A 19012-nucleotide genomic window follows, 5' to 3' on the forward strand; every position below is an offset into this window, starting at 1 on the left:
CGCTCTTTGTCAGAAACAAACACGAGGAGTCTTGGACCATGTTCACACTGCATCCTGAAGTGACCCAAATCCAACTTTTTTTCTGCCAAATTGTCACGGTCATGACAGACTCCACTGTGGGGGGGGAGGGCTGTAGTGCAGCAGAGAGCAAAGGAGAGGGACATGTAAGGTGTGCTGCTTCACACTTTTTAGTCCAAGTTGAGCATTTTCTCAGAACTAAGATGCATCTTAAAATGTGTGATTGTAATGGATGGCTAAATGTTCAAAGTCAAATTACTACTATTGTTGTTGCATGTTGTTAAAGTCATACATAAAATATACACTGACAGACACTGAAATATGTTTGCATGAATTGTAACACTCAGTATAACCATGTTTATTAGATAATAAAATAAGGTTCACTTGAATTTTACAGCAGCAGAGATGTTGTGCTTTCAAGGTGTAACTTATGTGAAACTGTCCACCGCATAAAAAAGATTGAATATATGACTTGTGTGGTTTTTTTTATATGACTTAAAAATAATTTTAGGTAAGGTTTGGTCATTTTATTTATATAGCTCGTTTTCAGCAACAAGACAATTCAAAATGCCTTACATGAATTAAAAGGAAACACAAAATAAGAAACCAAAGGAAAAAAATCTAATGTTGATCTAACAGTATATAAACTAGATACTCCTGATCTGGGTTGCTAGATAAGTTTAAGGAAGTATCCTCTACACTTTCTAAGTATTTTAGTACTTCCTATGTAAGCAGAATATRCAATGTTAYATTTATGTTTTCAAAGGAAAAGGTTTACTTTAATTACAGATCGGACCAAATGTCTTTTTGGGGGGGTAAATAATATATCACCACCAGCCTTATGGTCTTGCAACATGAWGGTGTGTGTGTGCATGTGTGTGCGCAATGTAAAAACTGTTGAGATTTGGGTTTTTCAGTGTTTATTTTAGATCAGTTTCCCTGTGAGTCTTTGTGGTGTCSTGTGTCCTTCCCCTTAATTGCTTCCCAGGTGTGTCTTGTTCCCTRGTTRCCCTCCCTGCATATTTAATTCCACCTGTTGTCCTTSTCTCTCGTCGGATTCTTGTCGTATGTCTATTGTCGCATGTCAGTTGTTGCACACAGTTGTACTGAGAAGTCCTGTRTTGACTCAGCTCTCGTCTTCRGTCTTTAGTTTTCAGTTGCTACCGGTATTTAGCTGCTGCTAAGTTTTCTTCCGTGGCGCCTGAACTGGACTGTCTGAGTCGTTCTTAATTAAATCTTCATCATCACCATCTTGATCTGGGTTCATCTGCATTCTCACCACTTCATGACAAAAACAGTCAAATAAAAGTTCTCAGGATTTTTACTGTAGTTACATCTTAAATGCAGATAGGAAGCAAAAGTGAGAAAATGCTGATGAATTCAGACATGACTGTTTTATAGCTGTAACATGTACAATTACCCTGAAAAGGAAACATCTGTGTTGCTAATCTGCTCACAATCTTAATAAAGTARATAATTTTGCTAAACTTAGTAGACTGTCAAAAAATGCACAAAAGCCCTGAATGCTGTTCTTTCTCTCCCTCTGGAAAACAACTATCATGTTCCTACATTTCTGCAAACGCTTATGAACATCGCTATAAAATATGGCACAAACTGCAATAAAGTCCAAAGATTAAATCACATATTTTATAGTATACATCTGTACATTATTTTTGCTTATATGTAAGGAGGAACAGAGTAAATACVCCTGCCACAATCATGCCTGTGAGGATGGTGAGATTCTCTGTTGACTGAGTGAAAATGTTACTTTTGTGTCAGTGCCCTGCCTGTACTGGAGAGAGGGCAGGGCTTCCTGTTCTCCACAGAAAATTACATTGTTTTTTAATTGTGGGGCATAAATTTGAAATATTTGGTGAAGTGATTCTGAGTTTTTTCTTTTCTAAAATTCATCTTAAAATCAGGTGAGKGGGATTTTTGCCGTTGCTATAATTGTAGTCTAGTGTATGTTTCCAAAACCGACATAATCATTTAATCAGTCATTCAACAAATTTAATAATGAGATTAAAGAAACGGGAAACATTTGCTACCACAAGAAAGAAAGAACATTCCAGAAAATGCTTCTTATCAAGAAAAACAATACAAGTAACCACAGATCCACAGTAGGTTTTTAATAGCAGGATGTGGAAAAACAAAGCTTTTAGATGAACACAGTAATTTTTTACCAGAGCAAGATGTCAGAAACAAAACCAATGTTTATAGTAACAAAAGACAATGGGATTACAAAAAATACATGTCTGTGTCACAAATGTGTTTATATATATATATATATATATATATATATAATATATAATATATTTATTTATTTGCGTGCGTGTGTACGTACATACGGACGAATGTGTCGTAGAATCTCTGTCCAGTCAATGATTCAACAGCAGATGATTATTAAAGCAAACAGATATTATAGTTATTAGTAGAACCAGTTTGTATATGTTGATAAGTTAGTCATAAATCCTCCATAAAACCTCTTTGGTGTTAGTAAAATGTCTGTAGATTTACTTCTTCCTGAAATAATGATTTCTTACTTATATGCTCTTATAAAAGTAAGAGAAAAAAATGAATACACAACAGAACAAAATCTTCACAATTTACTATATATATTTTATATATAGTAAATTGTGAATATTTTGTTCTGTTGTGTATTCATTTTTTTTAGTTTGAGTGTCTAACACTCAAAATGTACATCTGTTCATCTTCTGACTTTGCAAAGTGCTGCTGACCACAATGAAAATTATAAATGAACACTTTCAGAAAGATAGCAATGCTGGTAAATTGATGAGATATAAGTGCTGAGGGTGTTGGCCTCATGTGGCAGTCATATCGACACAAAAAGCTTTAAACAGTTCAGAGAAGAGGAAGCTGCCCTCAGATCACAGCCATGGTTCTTTCATTCATCTGTTTTCTGCTCTTAGCAGGTAAGCTAAGATGATTAATGTTCTAGACTAGACTCATGTGCTTCTTAATAATGTAAACTATGTTGTACTTTTATTAATTATGCAATTGAAATGAGAGTGTTTTTAAAATTAATGCTGTTTTCTTCATCTATTGCACTATGAATGATCAATTTACTGATTTCTGGGGCCTATAATAAAACAAAAAACTCAAAGGCCTCAAAGATTTAGAGAATTTAATTTTTACTCTCCAGTTTTTTCATAAGTCTAAGAATTGGTTGAACAATCGATTGTTATTGAATGTCTGTGAAAAGCAGAATTAGGAAAAACAAGGTAGAAGACGACTTCTACCTTTTTCCTTCTGTCTTTTAGTTTATGGAGGAAATGTGGTCATCCTGTTTGGATTTTCATGGACCTTAGATTGTTATGCAACTGGACGTACTCTGACTTTTGTAATTAATTTTGTTTTGCTTTGTTTTTTCAGTCATCACCAACCAATAGAACGTGTTTGATTTTTGTTTTTTCCAGCGTTTAATACAAAATTTAACCTGCCTTAGTCAATTGGCAGTTTGGGTAGATTCTCGCAATAATGTCCTGTTTTTTTATTCATGCAAACATATTCCTTTACATTTTGTCACTATACAAATAGGAATTTTTATATTTTATTGTTTTTTTTTGTATGTGTGTGGTAGACCGACACAAATTCTGCATTATTGCGAAATGAGGTTAAAAATCTCTTGGCTTAGAGATTCTTCTGTGCATGGAAATCTGGAAGATGTTTTGTACATTTACATTCAACACTGATCTAAAATCCATTCTCACCAACTTTTTTTTAAAAATGGACAGTAACAAAGTAACACTATAGGAAGGTTAATATACATAAAACTAAATGTATGATCTCTGTCGTCAGGTGGATTAACGTCCWGTTTGGAAATACAAGATGATCTTGACAACCAGTTGAACTCTAATCAGAGTTACACAGAACTATCAGGTAGGAAATGTAATCTAATGGTTTTTCTCTGAATGGTAATTGCTGTTACTGTTTTAGCCCCCTACTTAACAATTTTATATCTGAGCAGGTTCATACATTTTTGAACCATTTAATCATGAAAAGTGTGATTATGAAATAATTTAAAAATATATAATTTTGTGTTTTTTCCATGACAGATGGGAATACAACAAGTTATAATATGACGGATTATAATAACCAGACATCTGATGAAACTGGTAAGACCAAAATAATGTTTCTGACCACAAAGCCACAAAAAACAATTTAGTTAATACTAGATAACTTTGTTTTCAAAACATTTTGGCCAACAGTCTTAATGGCAGAAGAATATTTTGTTGGTGACTCATATTTTCAAAAACGGCATTAAACATAAACATCCCTCTGATTATTCTGAATGATGAACTGACAGCTGCTTGTATCTGTTTATTATTCCTCTGAAAAACGACATTGTAAACTGATCTATTGTCAGCTGAAATGTTCTTATTTAGACTTTTATTCAAAGCACGGATTCAAAAATACAGGTTTAATTGAAATAACAGATTTTAATCCATAGTGTCTGGATTTGTCTGAAATGTGGCTTGAATTTAATGAAAACTGATAAAATATAAGTTTAAAAATACTAAGTTGATAATTATGACTTGAATTCCTTTTTTAATATAATTTAAAAATGATTCAGTCTTTACTGTAAAAGTTTATTGGTTATGTCCAACCACAAGAATGCTAGTACAATTTTCTAATTTTACAAAAACTCTTGTCTTTCTGGTGAATTTGGTGCAGAACAATGGGTTTTCTGTTTTTGCAGGAACTAAGTGTAGATACCGGGACGTTCTAGAGTACCTGAACTTGACCAGTAGCAATGACGTGTTGACCATGAGCAGACCTACTAGACATTATAAAAGAGCATCTGGAGTTTACATTGAAATGAGGATGTACGCTATTCTAGATGTGGTAAGTTCTTGTTCTAGTGTGAAGGTGTCATTTTTATTTTTGTTTGAATTCATTTTAGTTTGTTTAGCTTTGAATATGTGGTTTAGGTTTAGTTATCTTATTTTCATGAAATAATTGTTTGAAGTCATGTTGTCATATTTCCAGTTGTTCAATGTGGAATATTAAGAACAAGATCTTAAGTTGTTGTTCTATAAGAAAAACTGTAAGGCCAAATAATGGCTTTAGTGCATACTAATTTAAGAAAATATGATTAACTACATGTAGTATGAAAATCTAAATTAACTTCTGGCTTAAAATTAAAAGTATTAATTGCAATCTATTGTAAACATATAACGTGGTAATATTTCTGATTTTTCTTTATCCAGAGAGAAGCAGACCAGTCCTTCATCTCATATATTTGGATTTTTATGGTGAGTTTTCTCAGAAAAGTTAAACATTTCTGAGAAAACATAACAAATTAGCTGATGTTTGATTAGGAATCAAACCATTGACTCCATTTTGATTTTTCTCTCTCAAGGACTGGGATAATCACTATCTCTTGTGGAATAAAGAGGAGTTTTGTGGAATTTCCGAAGTCGTGGTTCCACGTGAATCTTTGTGGATGCCTGATATCATAATTGAAGAAATGTAAATCTGCTCATTTTATGTTTTAGGTCACTTGCGTTTTTTTCTAGCTTTGCAGTTTGTTGTTCTGTGTCCATTGGTTTCTTATTTTTGATGAGGTGTTTTTGCTTTACTTTAGTTCAGTCTTTCTTATTATGTTTACTCCTTGTGTTTAGTTTGTCTTTGTTGCAGTTAAATTAATTTGATCTGTTCCCGCTTGTGTGCGCTCACTCAACCTTTGTGCCTTCTCTCTCTCTCACTCTCTCTCTTTCACACTTGACCCTTTTTATTTACTTACAGGACTGAAAAAGATAAAAATGTGCCGAGCCCCTTTCTCAAAGTTCATAATTATGGTGTGATCGAGTACAGGGATGATAAGTTTGTGACCAGCACCTGCAAAATGAAAATTTTTAATTTCCCCTTTGACATTCAGAGCTGCAACATCACCTTTAGGTCGATCCTATACTCTGGTAAGCCTCGTTTATGTGTGCTTTAAAATATTAGCATTTTATGACTGTAGGTGACGTATCAGACATGAGGCATCTATTATTAWTGAGCTATTAAAAGTCAACCCTAAATCCATCCATCCATTTTCTTACACCCTTGTCCCTCAGTGGGGTCGGGGGGGGGTTGCTGGTGCCCATCTCCAGCTAACATTCTGGGCGAGAGGCGGGGTCACCCTGGACAGGTCGCCAGTCTGTCGCAGGGCAACACAGAGACACACAGGACAAACAACCATGCACACACACACACACACACACACACACGCACTCACACCTAGGGACAATTTGGAGAGACCAATTAACCTGATAGACCAATTAACCATGCACAGGGAGAACATGCAAACTCCATGCAGAAAGACTGGGGCCGGGAATCGAACCCAGAACCTTCTTGCTGCAAGGCAACAGCTCTACCAACTGCGCCACTAAATAATTTTTTTTAATTAATTTTATTTGCATTTTAATTATTTATGCTGTGTGACATTAACTATCATTTAATTATAGGCAGAATGACAATAGACACCAAAGGTTGTAGTGGTGGCACATGAGAGAAAGACTAATGCTGAAGAAGATCAGCAGATGCTCTCATCTCCAGGAGAACTGACCAAATTGTGGCAGCAGCAGCTACAAGTTCCCCTTCTGGTGTCAGCTGCCACGACTGCCTGAAGCTGCACAACTTACTAGTGTCAGCTTTTGGCAGTTGTGGCATCTGAAATAGCCTCTATGGCAGGTTGAATTTTGAATATAAATAAATATATTTCCCCCACCCCCCCCAAATAAATAAATAAATAAATAAATAAATATATATATATATGCAGCCACCACTGATTTTGAAGCCGCTACACTTAGTGGCAGATGTCACTAAAGTACCCTGCCAGCATGCCTAGGTGGGCCCCATGTGGGAAAAAGGAGGGCAGACCAGATGGGTCCCATATGGGTTTGTCCTCGGGTTCCACGGTGGCCCCACATGGGTAAACCCATGTGGGGCCACAGCCCACATGGGCCCTACATGGTGATGGGCCCACATGGTTTGTCCATTTAAGGCCCATGTAGGCTGTGGCCCTTTATGGGCCCTAAATGGACAAACCCATGTGGGGCCATCGTGGAACCCACGGACAAACCTATATGGGACCCATATATCAACCCTCCTTTCCCCCACATGGGACCCACCTAGGCATGCTGGCAGGGTAGTGGGATCTTCCACAAAGCCGTGGCAGCTGTCACAGAAGCTGTTTTATATTAATTTGACTTATGTTATCTCATATTTATTATTGAATCAATCTGATGTTTGTTTTTTCATCACAGATGAAGAATTAGTCTTTTACATGAAAAATAACGATACAGTAATCACAGAGGAGTCTAATAAGAGTATCCGGATGCAGTACGAATGGAAGTTTCTCAATATGTCAGTCACTGAAAAAACTGTCAAGAACTTTTACACCAACCAAACTGTTGTTGTCTACACTGTAAGTATTTTGAAAGTCATGTAAGGTTTTCTATTTTACTTGCATTGTGCTGAGCCAAGTCACACTGTTTTCTACCTGATTTAGGATGATTTAAGAGACAAATTCAATTTGTGTCTTACTGCAATAAAAGTGAGCCAATCTTTCTGAAATTTTATTTTTAGTTCATAATACAATTTTTTTCATTCCTTCTGTTGCCAGGATCACAAAAAATTCTCAGTGGGTACTATACTGTATTATAGAGATACTGCCTTTTGACAGACAWGTGAAACAGTAAGGCTTTCCCTACTTAAAGCTGCAGTCTAAATTAGCATTAGATTTGTAAAAATGTTTACTTTTAGTATTTTATATTCACTTTTACTGTTTCAAAAAAATTTTGATTGGGTGTCGGGGTGGCACAGTGGTAGAGCGTGCAGCCCAGTTTGAGTCCCGGACCATTGACCCTTTGCCACTTGTCTTCCTCTTCTCTCATAGCTCGCTTTCCTGTCTGACAATTGTCAAATAAAGGCTTCTGGTGCTGACAAAACCTTCAAAAATGATAATAAAAGAAAATTATTTTTAAGAATTTTTGCTATTCTTATCTTACTTGTTTTGTAGATAATAGAAAATAATCATACAGAAGTAATTTTAACAATGTAACATACCTTTTTACAGATAACCATGAAGAGAAAGTCAGCACTTTAYGTCGTCAACTTTCTGCTGCCCATCCTCTTCTTCTTGTGTCTGGACTTTGYCTCYCTCCTGATGCCGACCGGTGGTGGAGATAAGATTAGCTTCAAGATCACGGTGCTACTTGCTGTTACAGTGATGCAGCTGATTCTCATTGAAATCCTACCTTTTACCTCAAGCARGATTCCACTTATAGGTAAAAATCTCAAAAGTGTCCATGTAACATGCAGTGACCTGCAGAAGTTTTTCTACCCCTCAAATCTTTCCTCATTTTGTTATGTCACAGTCTTTAATGTTTAATGTGATAAACGAAGGTGACAGTTTTAAAAATTTCAAACATGCACAATTGTAAATGCATAAGTAATCAATACCCTGATAAAGAAAGCATTGCACAGCATGTCACACAATGTGCAGTGTTGGCTTCCCAGTACAACAGCATCCTGCAGGCTWAAGAGTTTCATTTTGGTCACATATGATCACCTTCTTCCACATCGTGGCTGTGTCCCCTGCCAACAGTGGCTTATAGCAAGCTGTAAATAAAACTTCTCATGACTTTTTTGACACTAACACCACTGCTCATAAAATATTTTAACTTCAGAAAACTAATTTTTCTTCCCTTTCYCAGTTAGGTTCCTCTTTGCATGATCTAGCTAATAACACATTAATGATGACAAAATGTATAAATGTTACATTTATACATTTAAACCGTTTGACTTCCTAAGCTATTGTTCCATGTTAAATTGAACACTTAACCATTAACTCAAACAGCTACAAACCAAGTTCAAAAGATGCACTTAAAAATGATGGATTTAAATTCAACCTGTATTTGTTTCATAATGAACCATATGAATTAACRTTCTCACCATAATGTGCTCTCTGTTCCTCCAAGTGATTTACTGCATTGGRGTGTTTGCTCTGATGCTGTTCAGCCTCTTAGAGACCATTTTTGTGAATTATCTGATGACAAAAGACTCTTCATCCCTGGAAAGCAAGAACGAGTGTGACAAGCTTCGTAAGAACCAAGATGTTTATAAAGATGCAAACAATTTTTACAGTTATCTAAGAGATKAAATTCAATACAATATCAATCTGATTGTATTTTCTCATAATTTGTGTTAAACATTTCATAATTGAGATACACAGATCCATGAATCTGTTGTGTTCACCCTCAACTGTCTTCCACTTTCTTCCAGAAATAATAAAAGYTTCCTCCACTGCCTCCACCTGTGATGAGTTGACCGATCAAACAGCATCTATGTGCAAAGGGGTTAGTGTAATCTGTTCAGGGGTTGACAATTAAATACATTATTCAAGTTCTCATAACAGAAGTTACAAAGTGTGTAGTTGCGGGTTGGGGGGGATAATTAGTTACTCTCTTATGATAAGCAATGTGATGACCCATTACCTGGTTTATAACCTCTGACTCTGATTCTTGCAGGGCAGCAGCAGCCAGTTATTCTTGGCCATGGATAAATTCTCAGATGAGCTCAGAGAGATTAAAAAAATTGTCCTTGACAAAGAGTCTGAAGAGAAGAAGGATGGTTACTGGACCGGAGTCGCCAAGAAAATAGACAAGATTTTTTCCATTCTCTATGTCTTGGCAGCCATTTTGTTTTTATCTGTCGTCTTCTCAGTGTGGCTCTCAAAACCAAGCTTACCGAAATGATCCAGATATTAATCTTATTGAGATGTGAGAAAACAACATATCTCTTCATGTAGCTGCAGGTTCATTTTGACTAACAAAGTAATTGAAACTCAACAATCACAATTAGTGAYGTAAAAACAAGCAAAGTTAAAACAAATGTGAAAATCTGTGGGAAAAAATCAAGCTCTTCTGGATTCTACTGCTGCCATTTGCAGAAATAAACTGCTCTTCRTCAGAAACAACCATGAGGGGAGTCTTAGACTATGTTCACACTGCAACGTGAAGTGACCCAAATTCAATTTTGTTGTTTGTTTATTATGGGTTTTTATCTGTTTTTATTTTTCCTTTTTGCATGGTCATTCACATTTCCCAATATATGCGACTTGTAATCTACAGTGTGAACTGCAAACAACCTGAAWTGGTCCCGCATGAGCTATAGAGGGCGCAGTAACAGCGTTCTCTGTGTTTTGTCAACCACCAGAAAAAAGTATTAGTAGTGTTCAGTGTTTGCGGAAGTAAACATGAATGCTAATGACGGAGCGTCTCTTACGATGCCGAGGTTGTTTTCCAACTGGAGCCAGCACATTAACAACTTAATCCTATTACAGTCTGCCATGATTGATGCTTTTCTTCCCACTTGAGTGTAGTGCGCAGAATAGTGACGTATGTCGAGTATCAATGATGTTCCAGGCGGATGAATGTGACTTGGCTTACTGACTCACCAAGTGGGATTTGAAAAGATCCCACTCGTTTTAAATTTAGGACCATAAATCCAAGTGATCTCGGTCGCATTTGAAAAAAATCTGATCAGTGTTGTTCAGACTGTCGTGAGAAGATCAGATACAGGTCGCATTATGGCAAAAACTGCAAACACTGCAGCCTGAAGTGACCCAATTCCGAATTTTTTTTGCCTGGGCCGTTCACACTGCCAGCAAAAGCGACCTGTATGTGTTCTGTAGTGTGAACGGGCTAATGACCTGAAAGTGTCCCGCATGCGCAGTAGAGGGCTCAAATAGCGTCAGCGTTCTCAGTGTTCTGCCAACCGCCATAAAAAGAAGAAAAGCTCAGTGATTGCGGAAGTAAACATGGAGRCTAAMGGTGGAGCTTAGCTTACACATTTGAAGTTGCTGTTCGGCCGGRGCAGCATATTAACAACTTAATCCTCATATGGTCCGTCATGGTTGTTGTTTTTCTTCCCGCTTGTGCGTATCAGGACGCAGAATAGTGAGATTTGTTGAGAATCAGTGACGTTCAGTTCGGATGAATGAGGCCTGGACGTTAGGTTACATTTGAATTGGATACGTGTCGGATATGGGTCACATTCGAAAAAGACTCCGACCTGTGCTGTTCAGACTGTCATGAAAAGATCGGATACAGGTCGCATTACGTCAAAAAAAAATCGGAATTGGGTCACTTCAGGCTGCAGTGTGAACGCACCCTTAGGGTTGCGGTGTAAACGTAGCGTTAATAGTGTCAATAACACTCATCGTCGTTCAACCTTATGTTACAGGAAAACTGCCAAATTGCCACGTTCACAACGGAGTCTGCTGTGGGAGGAGGGCTGTAGTGTAGCRGAGAGCTAAGGGAAGGGACTTCCCTTCTCCCTTAAGGTGTGCTGCTTCAAAATGTTTTGTCCAAGTTCAGAGTTTTCTCAGAACTCTTTGCTGCTGCTTTATTAATTATTTGGTAACTTTTGGCAAAAACCTCTAGTCTATACAGAATCTTCAAATCCCTCCGAAAGGTCAGAACTTCATTATAAAATGCAGTGCCRTGCAAAAGCATTCATGCTTCTTAAATGCTTTTATGTTTKTTCACATTACAACCTCAAAAAAGTTTCAAAATGTGGAGACAAAAATCTGTAAAGTGTGGCATGCAATAGTATTTAGTTTCTTTTAATCTGATACCCCTCTACAGCTGTTGCYTTTGTAGGTCGCCTAATCTGTAAATAGTCAACCTGTGTTTAATGTAACCTCATTATAAATAAGCATCCAAGACTTTAATATCTTGGATGCAGAAGCTGCAACCTGAATGCTCCGTCCGCACTCTAAAGATAGGTGGTGGCAGAATTATGCAGTTGGATTGGGAGGCTTTTTATTCAGCAGAGACAGTGAAATGGAAATATGGAGCCGGTTCTTTAAAGACTTGGACCTTTTGACTTTGGACGGAGGTTTTCCCTCTTGCAGGACAACTGCTGAAAATGTACAGTTGGAGTTACTGTGGWATAGTATATAAATAAAAAGCATGTTCAGATTAACAGTCAAGACCAAAAATCTGTTTAAGAATTTTGGTTAAGACTTAAGCATMAACGTTTCTTATGCTTTCCATATAATCCAGAAGATATATCTTAAAAATTAGTGATTGTAATTCATGGCTAAATGTTTAAAGGTTAAAGTCAAATTACTATTGTTGTTGTTGCATGTCGTTATGGTCATACATATAATATAGACCGGCAGACACCTGCATGAATTATAACACTCAGTATTAGCATGTTTATTAGATARCAAAATAAGGATCRCTTGAATTTTACAGGAGTAAAGTTGTGCTTTCAAGGTGTAACTTATGTGAAACTGTTCACTGCATAAAACTAATRCAATTCATGACTTGTGTGGTGTTTTTGTTATATGATTTTAAAAAATAATTTAAGGTAAGGTACATTTTATTTATATAGCACATTTTCAGCAACATGTCAATTCAAAATGCTTTACATGTATTAAAAGGAAATACAAAGTAAGAAACCAAAGAAAAAAAAAATGTTGATCTGAAAGTACATACTCCTGATACTCCTGATTTGGGTTGCTAGATAAGTATAAGTAAGTATCCTCTGACCTTTCTAAGTATTTCAGTAAGTATTTTACCACTTCATATGTAAGCAGATGATACAATGTGATATTTATGTGTTTTCAAAGGAAAAAGTTTACTTATAATTACAGATGAGACCAAATGTCCTTTTGGGGGATAAAGAATATGTCAGCCGCACATCACCAGCCTTATGGTCCTTGCAACATGAAAGAGTGTGTGCGCAATGTAAAAACAAGCAATCAAGTTCTCAGCATTTTTATTGTACACATAAACTGCAGTTGCATCTTAAATGCAGACAGGAATCAATTTCACACAATATACCAGGTTTATRAATTCAGATACAACTGATGAATTCAGATACAACTGTGATATAGCKGTAACATGTACAATTACCCTGAAAATGAAACATCTGTCTGCGCTGTACTCACAACTTWAAAATAGTACTGTTGTTCAGGCTTCAGTTTCAGCATTCAACCTTCTTTTTGTTTTCTTCCACATTTTGATTCGTCAAAATTTGCTTAACTTATAAAGTGAAGACATTTCTTGTTCACGACTCTCATCAGGTGATCCCACAGAGTTTCTGTCAGATTTAGCTCTGTGCTTTCACTATCAAACTATAAATTTCATTTAATGAGACCAAATTTGTGCTGAGTTGGATGCATGCTTGGACTCACTTTAATCTTGAAAAACAAAATCCTTTTTTTCTGTCTTTCAATGCTAGACATGCATTTTCTCCATGCAGAGAGAATGCCAAAGAKTTTTGACCGGTGTCAAAAACACATGCAGTATTAATCAGAGGTTATGTTCTGAAGGGCACTAAACACAYGTTAAATATCAAGTCGAAAAGTGAACTTATCTGAACAGGTTCTATTTCTGCTCATGAGGAGGACACCACATTATAGCAAGAGTTAATAAAAATAAGAAGGCTGATATGATGTAAATGAAAACAAACACCTTGTTGATTTTTTGAGCCACTCCCGTCCAGTAACCTGGTTTCTTATCTTGACTGCTGCTGCAGAGGAGAGTTATTGTTTTCCTGCTTTCTCCAAGCTCGTCTGAAATCTTCTCTATTGCCTGGGACACATATGTATTTCTGCTTGTGTTGCCCTGCAGATGTGGTTCAAAACACAGATTACAGCCAAACTGGAAAGTAGAGATTGTAAAAGTGCTGAACTGGAAAACGAGTAGTTACCTCTTTGTTCGGCTCTGACATGTTTTCAGCCGATGGTAAGCGGCTCCTTTTCTTTACCACTGAAACGGTGAATTTAATTCTGCTTCATATGACAGATTGATTTTGAATCCATTTTTTTGTAGAGAGTTTAGTCTCACCTGTGAAACGGCCTTYCTCCGCCTGACTATCATCGCCTCTTTGCTTCTCTTCCTCTTGTTCATCTTTACCAATCAGATGAATCACCAAAATTGTCTCTAAGAGACTTACCAACATAAGAGTGAAAATCCCAACGCAGTACGCCACTGGTGAAAGAAAAGCATCTTCATCAGCGTGATGGTGATGCAGCATGTGATGGAGCTGCTTATGAAACTCAAATGTTCTGTACCTGTGAGGGGAATCCGCTCTGATGAGCAGGGCAGAATGTCGTTGAGGATGAGCTGCATGACTGTGACTGAAAGCAGCAACGTGATCTTAAAGCCAACCTTTTCTCCACCGGTGTCTGACATCAGGAAGGAGCCGAAGTCCAGGCACAAGAAAAAGAAAACGGGCAGCAAGAAGTTTGCAATGTAGAGGACAGACCTCCTCTTCATGTTTATCTGTCAAAGAAATGTAACATTTTGTGAGAAAGTTTGAGATTTATTTTTAATTTCAGAAAGTGATACTTATGGATTACGGCTGACAGACAATGAAACCGCAGATTTTTATAATCCTAAAATTATTAATACCCTGTCAGATTTCTGTTTAACGTAATCTTTTAGATTTAATAACATTTTTCTTCTGACTGGAACTAATGTTACAGGTTAAAAACATGCCAGATTGCCCATAAAATGCAAGAAAATCCCAATAAAAGAGAACAAATCACAATCAATTTGTATCAAAATGTTTGCGAATTAACATCTCAGTTAAGAGGCCGATTTGTAGAGGTGTTTCATTGCCAAGTGCTTTACATCTTCACTGCAATAACACAAAATCTTACTAAGTACTTTTGATCTAGTTTCTAGTGCAAATATCAAATAAAAAGACAAAACTATCTCCCAAGTAACCTTTTAGTAAGATATATCTGCTTGTTTTAAGTAAATAACTCCTTAAAATTGTTGAAAAAGTTCTTGTTTCATTGGCAGATTATTTAACTTATAACATGACATTTCCCTATGCTATAAGTTAATTTACCTGCTAATAGCAAAAGTACTTTTTAAAAAAATTGTTTTAAGGAATTATTTACAAGCATCTATATCTTGCTTGAAAGTTACTTTTAAGTTAGTTTCGTCTTATTTCAAGTAGGATGTTTGCAGTAGAAACTAGACRAAAAGTACTTGGTAAGATTTTGTTTTTTTTGCAGTGTTGGCAGTGAAGCACGACTGACATTGCTCTAAAAACTGGAATGTGATTTGTGATTTATCACAGATAAATATGAAGACGTTTACGCTCAACACCTGCGGATAAATACTTACAGTGTAGATGATCATTGTTTGGTTGAAGCCAAAGTGGTTGACCGTTTCGTTTGTGACCGTCATGCTGACAAACAGCCACTCTAACTGCGTTTGCATGGCTTCACGAGACCCTTCTGTGATCGCCGTGTCATTGCTGTTGTAGAATAATGTGATTTCTTCACCTGTAAAATGTTAAAGAAAAACAGTTGACTTATTTCATCTGGTTTATCTAACTCCTACAGTACATACCTGATGGTATTTAATCATTTTTAATCAATGGTAGGTAGGAAAAGAGACTGGAGGCTCACTGGGATGCATGATAGACTTGAAGGAAATGTTGCAGCTCTGAATGTCAAAAGGGAATCTGTAAACTTGCATCTTGCAGAAGCTGATCACCACCTCGTCGTTTCTAAATTCGACCCAGCCGTGACTTTTTATGATGAGATAAGGACTTGGAGAGGATTTGTCCTGCTCTGTCCTGGATGGCAAATCACAGCAAATACTCACTTTAAGATTTGGATGACATATATTTACTCTCAGTTTTAGTTTTCATCTGGCTTAGTATGAATTTTGTTACTTTTAAATCTAAATAGGACAGACAGAAACTCTGTCCTTTTATACGTCTAGATGACGTAATCATGTCTTTCAAGTTGTTTGAAAAAGACAAAGTGTCGGGTCAACTTAAACTTACATCTCCTCAATGGTCAGATCAGGAATCCACAAAAGTTGAGTGGGAACTAAGATGTGATCAAGCCCACAGAATTGCTTTGGATCCCACCAAATATGTTCATTGTCCCATCTCTAGACAAAAAAACAAATTAGCAGGGAAGTTCAAAATGGGTCAGGTGAACACAAACAAGGAGAGTCACAACATTTAAAAAAGAGCCATTTGAAACAAATACAGTGCTGTAGATAGACATCTTCACCTTTACAGATTTTGAAGGTTTTTGTGTTATACTTAAGGGTTCCAGATTTCTGTACATTATTCATATATAATCTGAGTAGATACAAAACTTAAATTTTCAGATGATGAAATCACATATTGATGCAAAAAAGCTTTTTAACTATGATGATAATTTGTAAAAGTGATTTAACCCTAAGCCTMGTGAGTAAGTAGTGAAGTAGTTGCTGCTATTGACGACAGCAGATGCCATTAATCATTTGTAACAGCTGATAATTGTTATATCACCGTGGAGACCCCACGCTGCAAAAACACAAAATCTAACCAAGTAATTTTGATCAAATTTCTAGTTAAATATCTTRGCACATTTGAAATAAGACAAAAYTAGCTTACAGTAAGATTTTAGCAAGATGTAAGAACTTGTTTTATGTCAATAATTCCTTAATTTTGCTGAAAATGTATTGTCCCAATGACAGATTATTTTATTTAAACATGAGAAAAATGTCTTATATTAGTGAAATAATCTGCCAATTAATTATTTACTTAAAACAACTCTTTTATTTTGCTATAAAAGAGTTACCTAAGAGATAGTTTTGTCTTATTCAAAGTGTGCTAAGGTATTCTAACTAGAAATTAGACCAAAATTACTTGGTAAGATTTGTGTTTTTGCAGTGCAACCAAAAATCATGCTGGATTTTAGATGTTCTGTGACGGGTTTCTTCGAGATCTCCTGGATGAGTAACCAACGTGTGGGAAAGAAACTGGAAAACATGTTGTCCCAGCACTGTAAACAACTTTTGTACTCAAGGTAGAATTTGWGTTAAATTATGTATTTAAACACTTACCAAATAAATCCAAATATATGAAATGAAAGACTGCTCAGTCTCTCTCTGTGGGCAAAGAMAAACTGTTAAATAACAACAAAACAAACTATTAAAAATATCTGTGCTGTCCACATAAAAGCGATAAAGTTCATCACCCRACTCAAATATCTTGTGTTTATTTTAATCAATAAAATGTTTCTGGCTTTGACAGAGAAAACTGAAGCAGCAATATGTGGAAAAATTGCAGACAACTCACCACATCAAGAATTGCATAAACCTTCATCTCCAGGAAGATCCATGTTGACTGCCTGTGGTGTTTCACGGGTCGGGTCAAAGTGTACTTCTCACTGTTTTTGGTCATGTTCAGGTAGTTTAAGACGGCTTGAAAACTGCATTCCTCCTGAGCTGGCACTTTGTTTTCTGAAAATAGATCAACACACACAGTGTGTGAAAATCAACTGGAAAAAATGATACCCATTAAATGAAGAACCTTAGCAAACTTGATTTGGGAAACCAGATGGTTATAGATGAACATTTACAATGTTTACTGAGGGATTCTGGCTCATAAATGTGCTTAATGTGCTGTTAATCCAGCACTGCATTTATTCTACTTTTAATATACAGAACTAGAAATTATGTGCTGGAATCATATTTCAACACAAATCTTAATGAAGGATATGGCAGGAAAAGTTTTCCACCTCGAATTTGCTCAAAGATCTTAGTAAAGTTTTTGTGCTGTAGGTTCTGCTGGAAACTCTCAGCAAATGCATCTGGGAAGCAAAAAGAAAGCAAAGGAATCGATTAAAATTCATAGTAAATAATTAAACAAAACACAGCAAAATATACATCTACTAAAGTATCATGATTTTTTGCTTTCATGTATCTTATGAAAAACACCTTTTCATTGCTGTGACAGTTCTTGGTAGTTTCCTGCCATTTGGTGCTTCAGCATTTTCTTCCCCAACCTGTTTCTCATGTTGGGGTGCAAATAACCAGCATATACTATTTAGGTAAGATGACAATAGATTGTTTTCCCCACATGGCTCAGCTCAAATCATATCAAGTAAAATAAAATAAACATTCTAAACATCAGTCGACACAAATGTATCTTGGGAATTATCACTAATCATTTCACTGGCAATTTATTKTCATTAGTCTGTCAGACATTTTGCTCTCAACATCCAAGGATTTCCTGCCTGAGTAAGAAGGTTTGTGGCCTGAGCTGTAATGAGATACCACTGATGTAATGGACTCTCACCGTAGAAACTCCCATCACTTTGTCAAATTTCTAGATCCATCTGAATCATAAGGATGATATTTTTCATTCTAAATCAAACTTATCTCTTAACTTACTGTAAATGCATCTAAGTCTTTGACTCCTATTGCAAAGGACAGTAAGGTTAAACAAAATCTCACAAAAGAGAAACAGAACAATTTAATCGTTAGGAAAACAAATCAGTTACATGGAAAGAATATTTTATTTTTCATTGCTGARCTATATTTTACATTTCCTTTTAACAACAGATCTGCCACCTGCTTAATTACAAAATATTTTTTCTTTTCATAAAATGCTAAATTGAGCTCAAATGTCCAGTTACAGCTTCATGCATTTTTGTCATCTTACCTGTAAGGAGAAGWATTAGAAAGAAACCTAAAAGTGTCATCGCTGTGAGATTAGTGAGGGTCTCTGTCGACTCTTTCTGTGCTCTGGTGTTTTTATGTCGCTGCCTCCTCTGGAGGGAGGGGTGCACACTGTGACACTGATTCCTGCTTAATAAAAACACATTTTATATTTTCTCTCAATATCTTAGAGGCGTTGATCTGATCTGGACAGGTTTCTAAAACCACTTCGTGGAATCTGAAACATTTAGTGCTCTGATTTTTTCATTTGTATGTAGAAACACACGACAAAACTTGATCTTTTATTTCTTCATGCTTGAACCCCAATAAAAATAATTTTTAAACACACAAACATACTTTGGAAGATATGAAAACTGTGACTAAAGTTCTGGCTGCAGCAAAATAATATCCACTGCTTTGGTCTCAGACATTGMGTTTCCATTACAAATGTTTGTCTATATTCTGCTAATGTCCAAAAAACACGTAAATAAGCATGCAAAGTC

General features: G+C 36.2%; 2 protein-coding genes across 5 annotated transcripts in view; one reads left to right on the plus strand and one right to left on the minus strand.

Moving 5' to 3' along the window:
- Positions 1-10007, plus strand: part of LOC103481499 (5-hydroxytryptamine receptor 3E-like) — a 21742-nt gene extending 11735 nt beyond the window's left edge. The window contains exons 1-12 of one of the 4 annotated variants that reach the window (XM_008436978.2): positions 2864-2951; positions 3838-3918; positions 4095-4154; positions 4739-4884; positions 5250-5294; positions 5402-5511; positions 5788-5957; positions 7293-7453; positions 8105-8315; positions 9009-9131; positions 9313-9386; positions 9558-10007. In XM_008436978.2, the coding sequence (XP_008435200.1) occupies positions 2915-2951; positions 3838-3918; positions 4095-4154; positions 4739-4884; positions 5250-5294; positions 5402-5511; positions 5788-5957; positions 7293-7453; positions 8105-8315; positions 9009-9131; positions 9313-9386; positions 9558-9785 (1446 nt within the window). In that variant the 5' untranslated portion in view covers positions 2864-2914 and the 3' untranslated portion in view covers positions 9786-10007. Of the gene's footprint in view, positions 1-2863; positions 2952-3837; positions 3919-4094; positions 4155-4382; positions 4458-4738; positions 4885-5003; positions 5087-5249; positions 5295-5401; positions 5512-5787; positions 5958-7292; positions 7454-8104; positions 8316-9008; positions 9132-9312; positions 9387-9557 lie in introns of those variants that run through there. The other 3 variants (XM_017310660.1, XM_017310662.1, XM_017310661.1) reach the window with 3 other exon arrangements.
- Positions 10008-12802: 2795 nt separating this feature from the next.
- Positions 12803-18862, minus strand: LOC103481501 (5-hydroxytryptamine receptor 3A-like). Its single transcript, XM_008436980.2, has 11 exons — positions 18514-18862; positions 17588-17659; positions 17146-17309; positions 16911-16955; positions 15856-15965; positions 15473-15642; positions 15186-15346; positions 14120-14330; positions 13893-14036; positions 13756-13814; positions 12803-13670 (listed from the first exon to the last, which is right to left on the minus strand). The coding sequence occupies exons 1-11, from the start codon at positions 18551-18553 to the stop codon at positions 13431-13433; spliced, it is 1416 nt and encodes a 471-aa protein (XP_008435202.1). The 5' UTR covers positions 18554-18862; the 3' UTR covers positions 12803-13430.
- Positions 18863-19012: the final 150 nt, after the last annotated feature.

The sequence above is a fragment of the Poecilia reticulata genome, linkage group LG19 (assembly GCF_000633615.1).
Source record: "Poecilia reticulata strain Guanapo linkage group LG19, Guppy_female_1.0+MT, whole genome shotgun sequence".
NCBI lineage: Eukaryota > Metazoa > Chordata > Actinopteri > Cyprinodontiformes > Poeciliidae > Poecilia > Poecilia reticulata.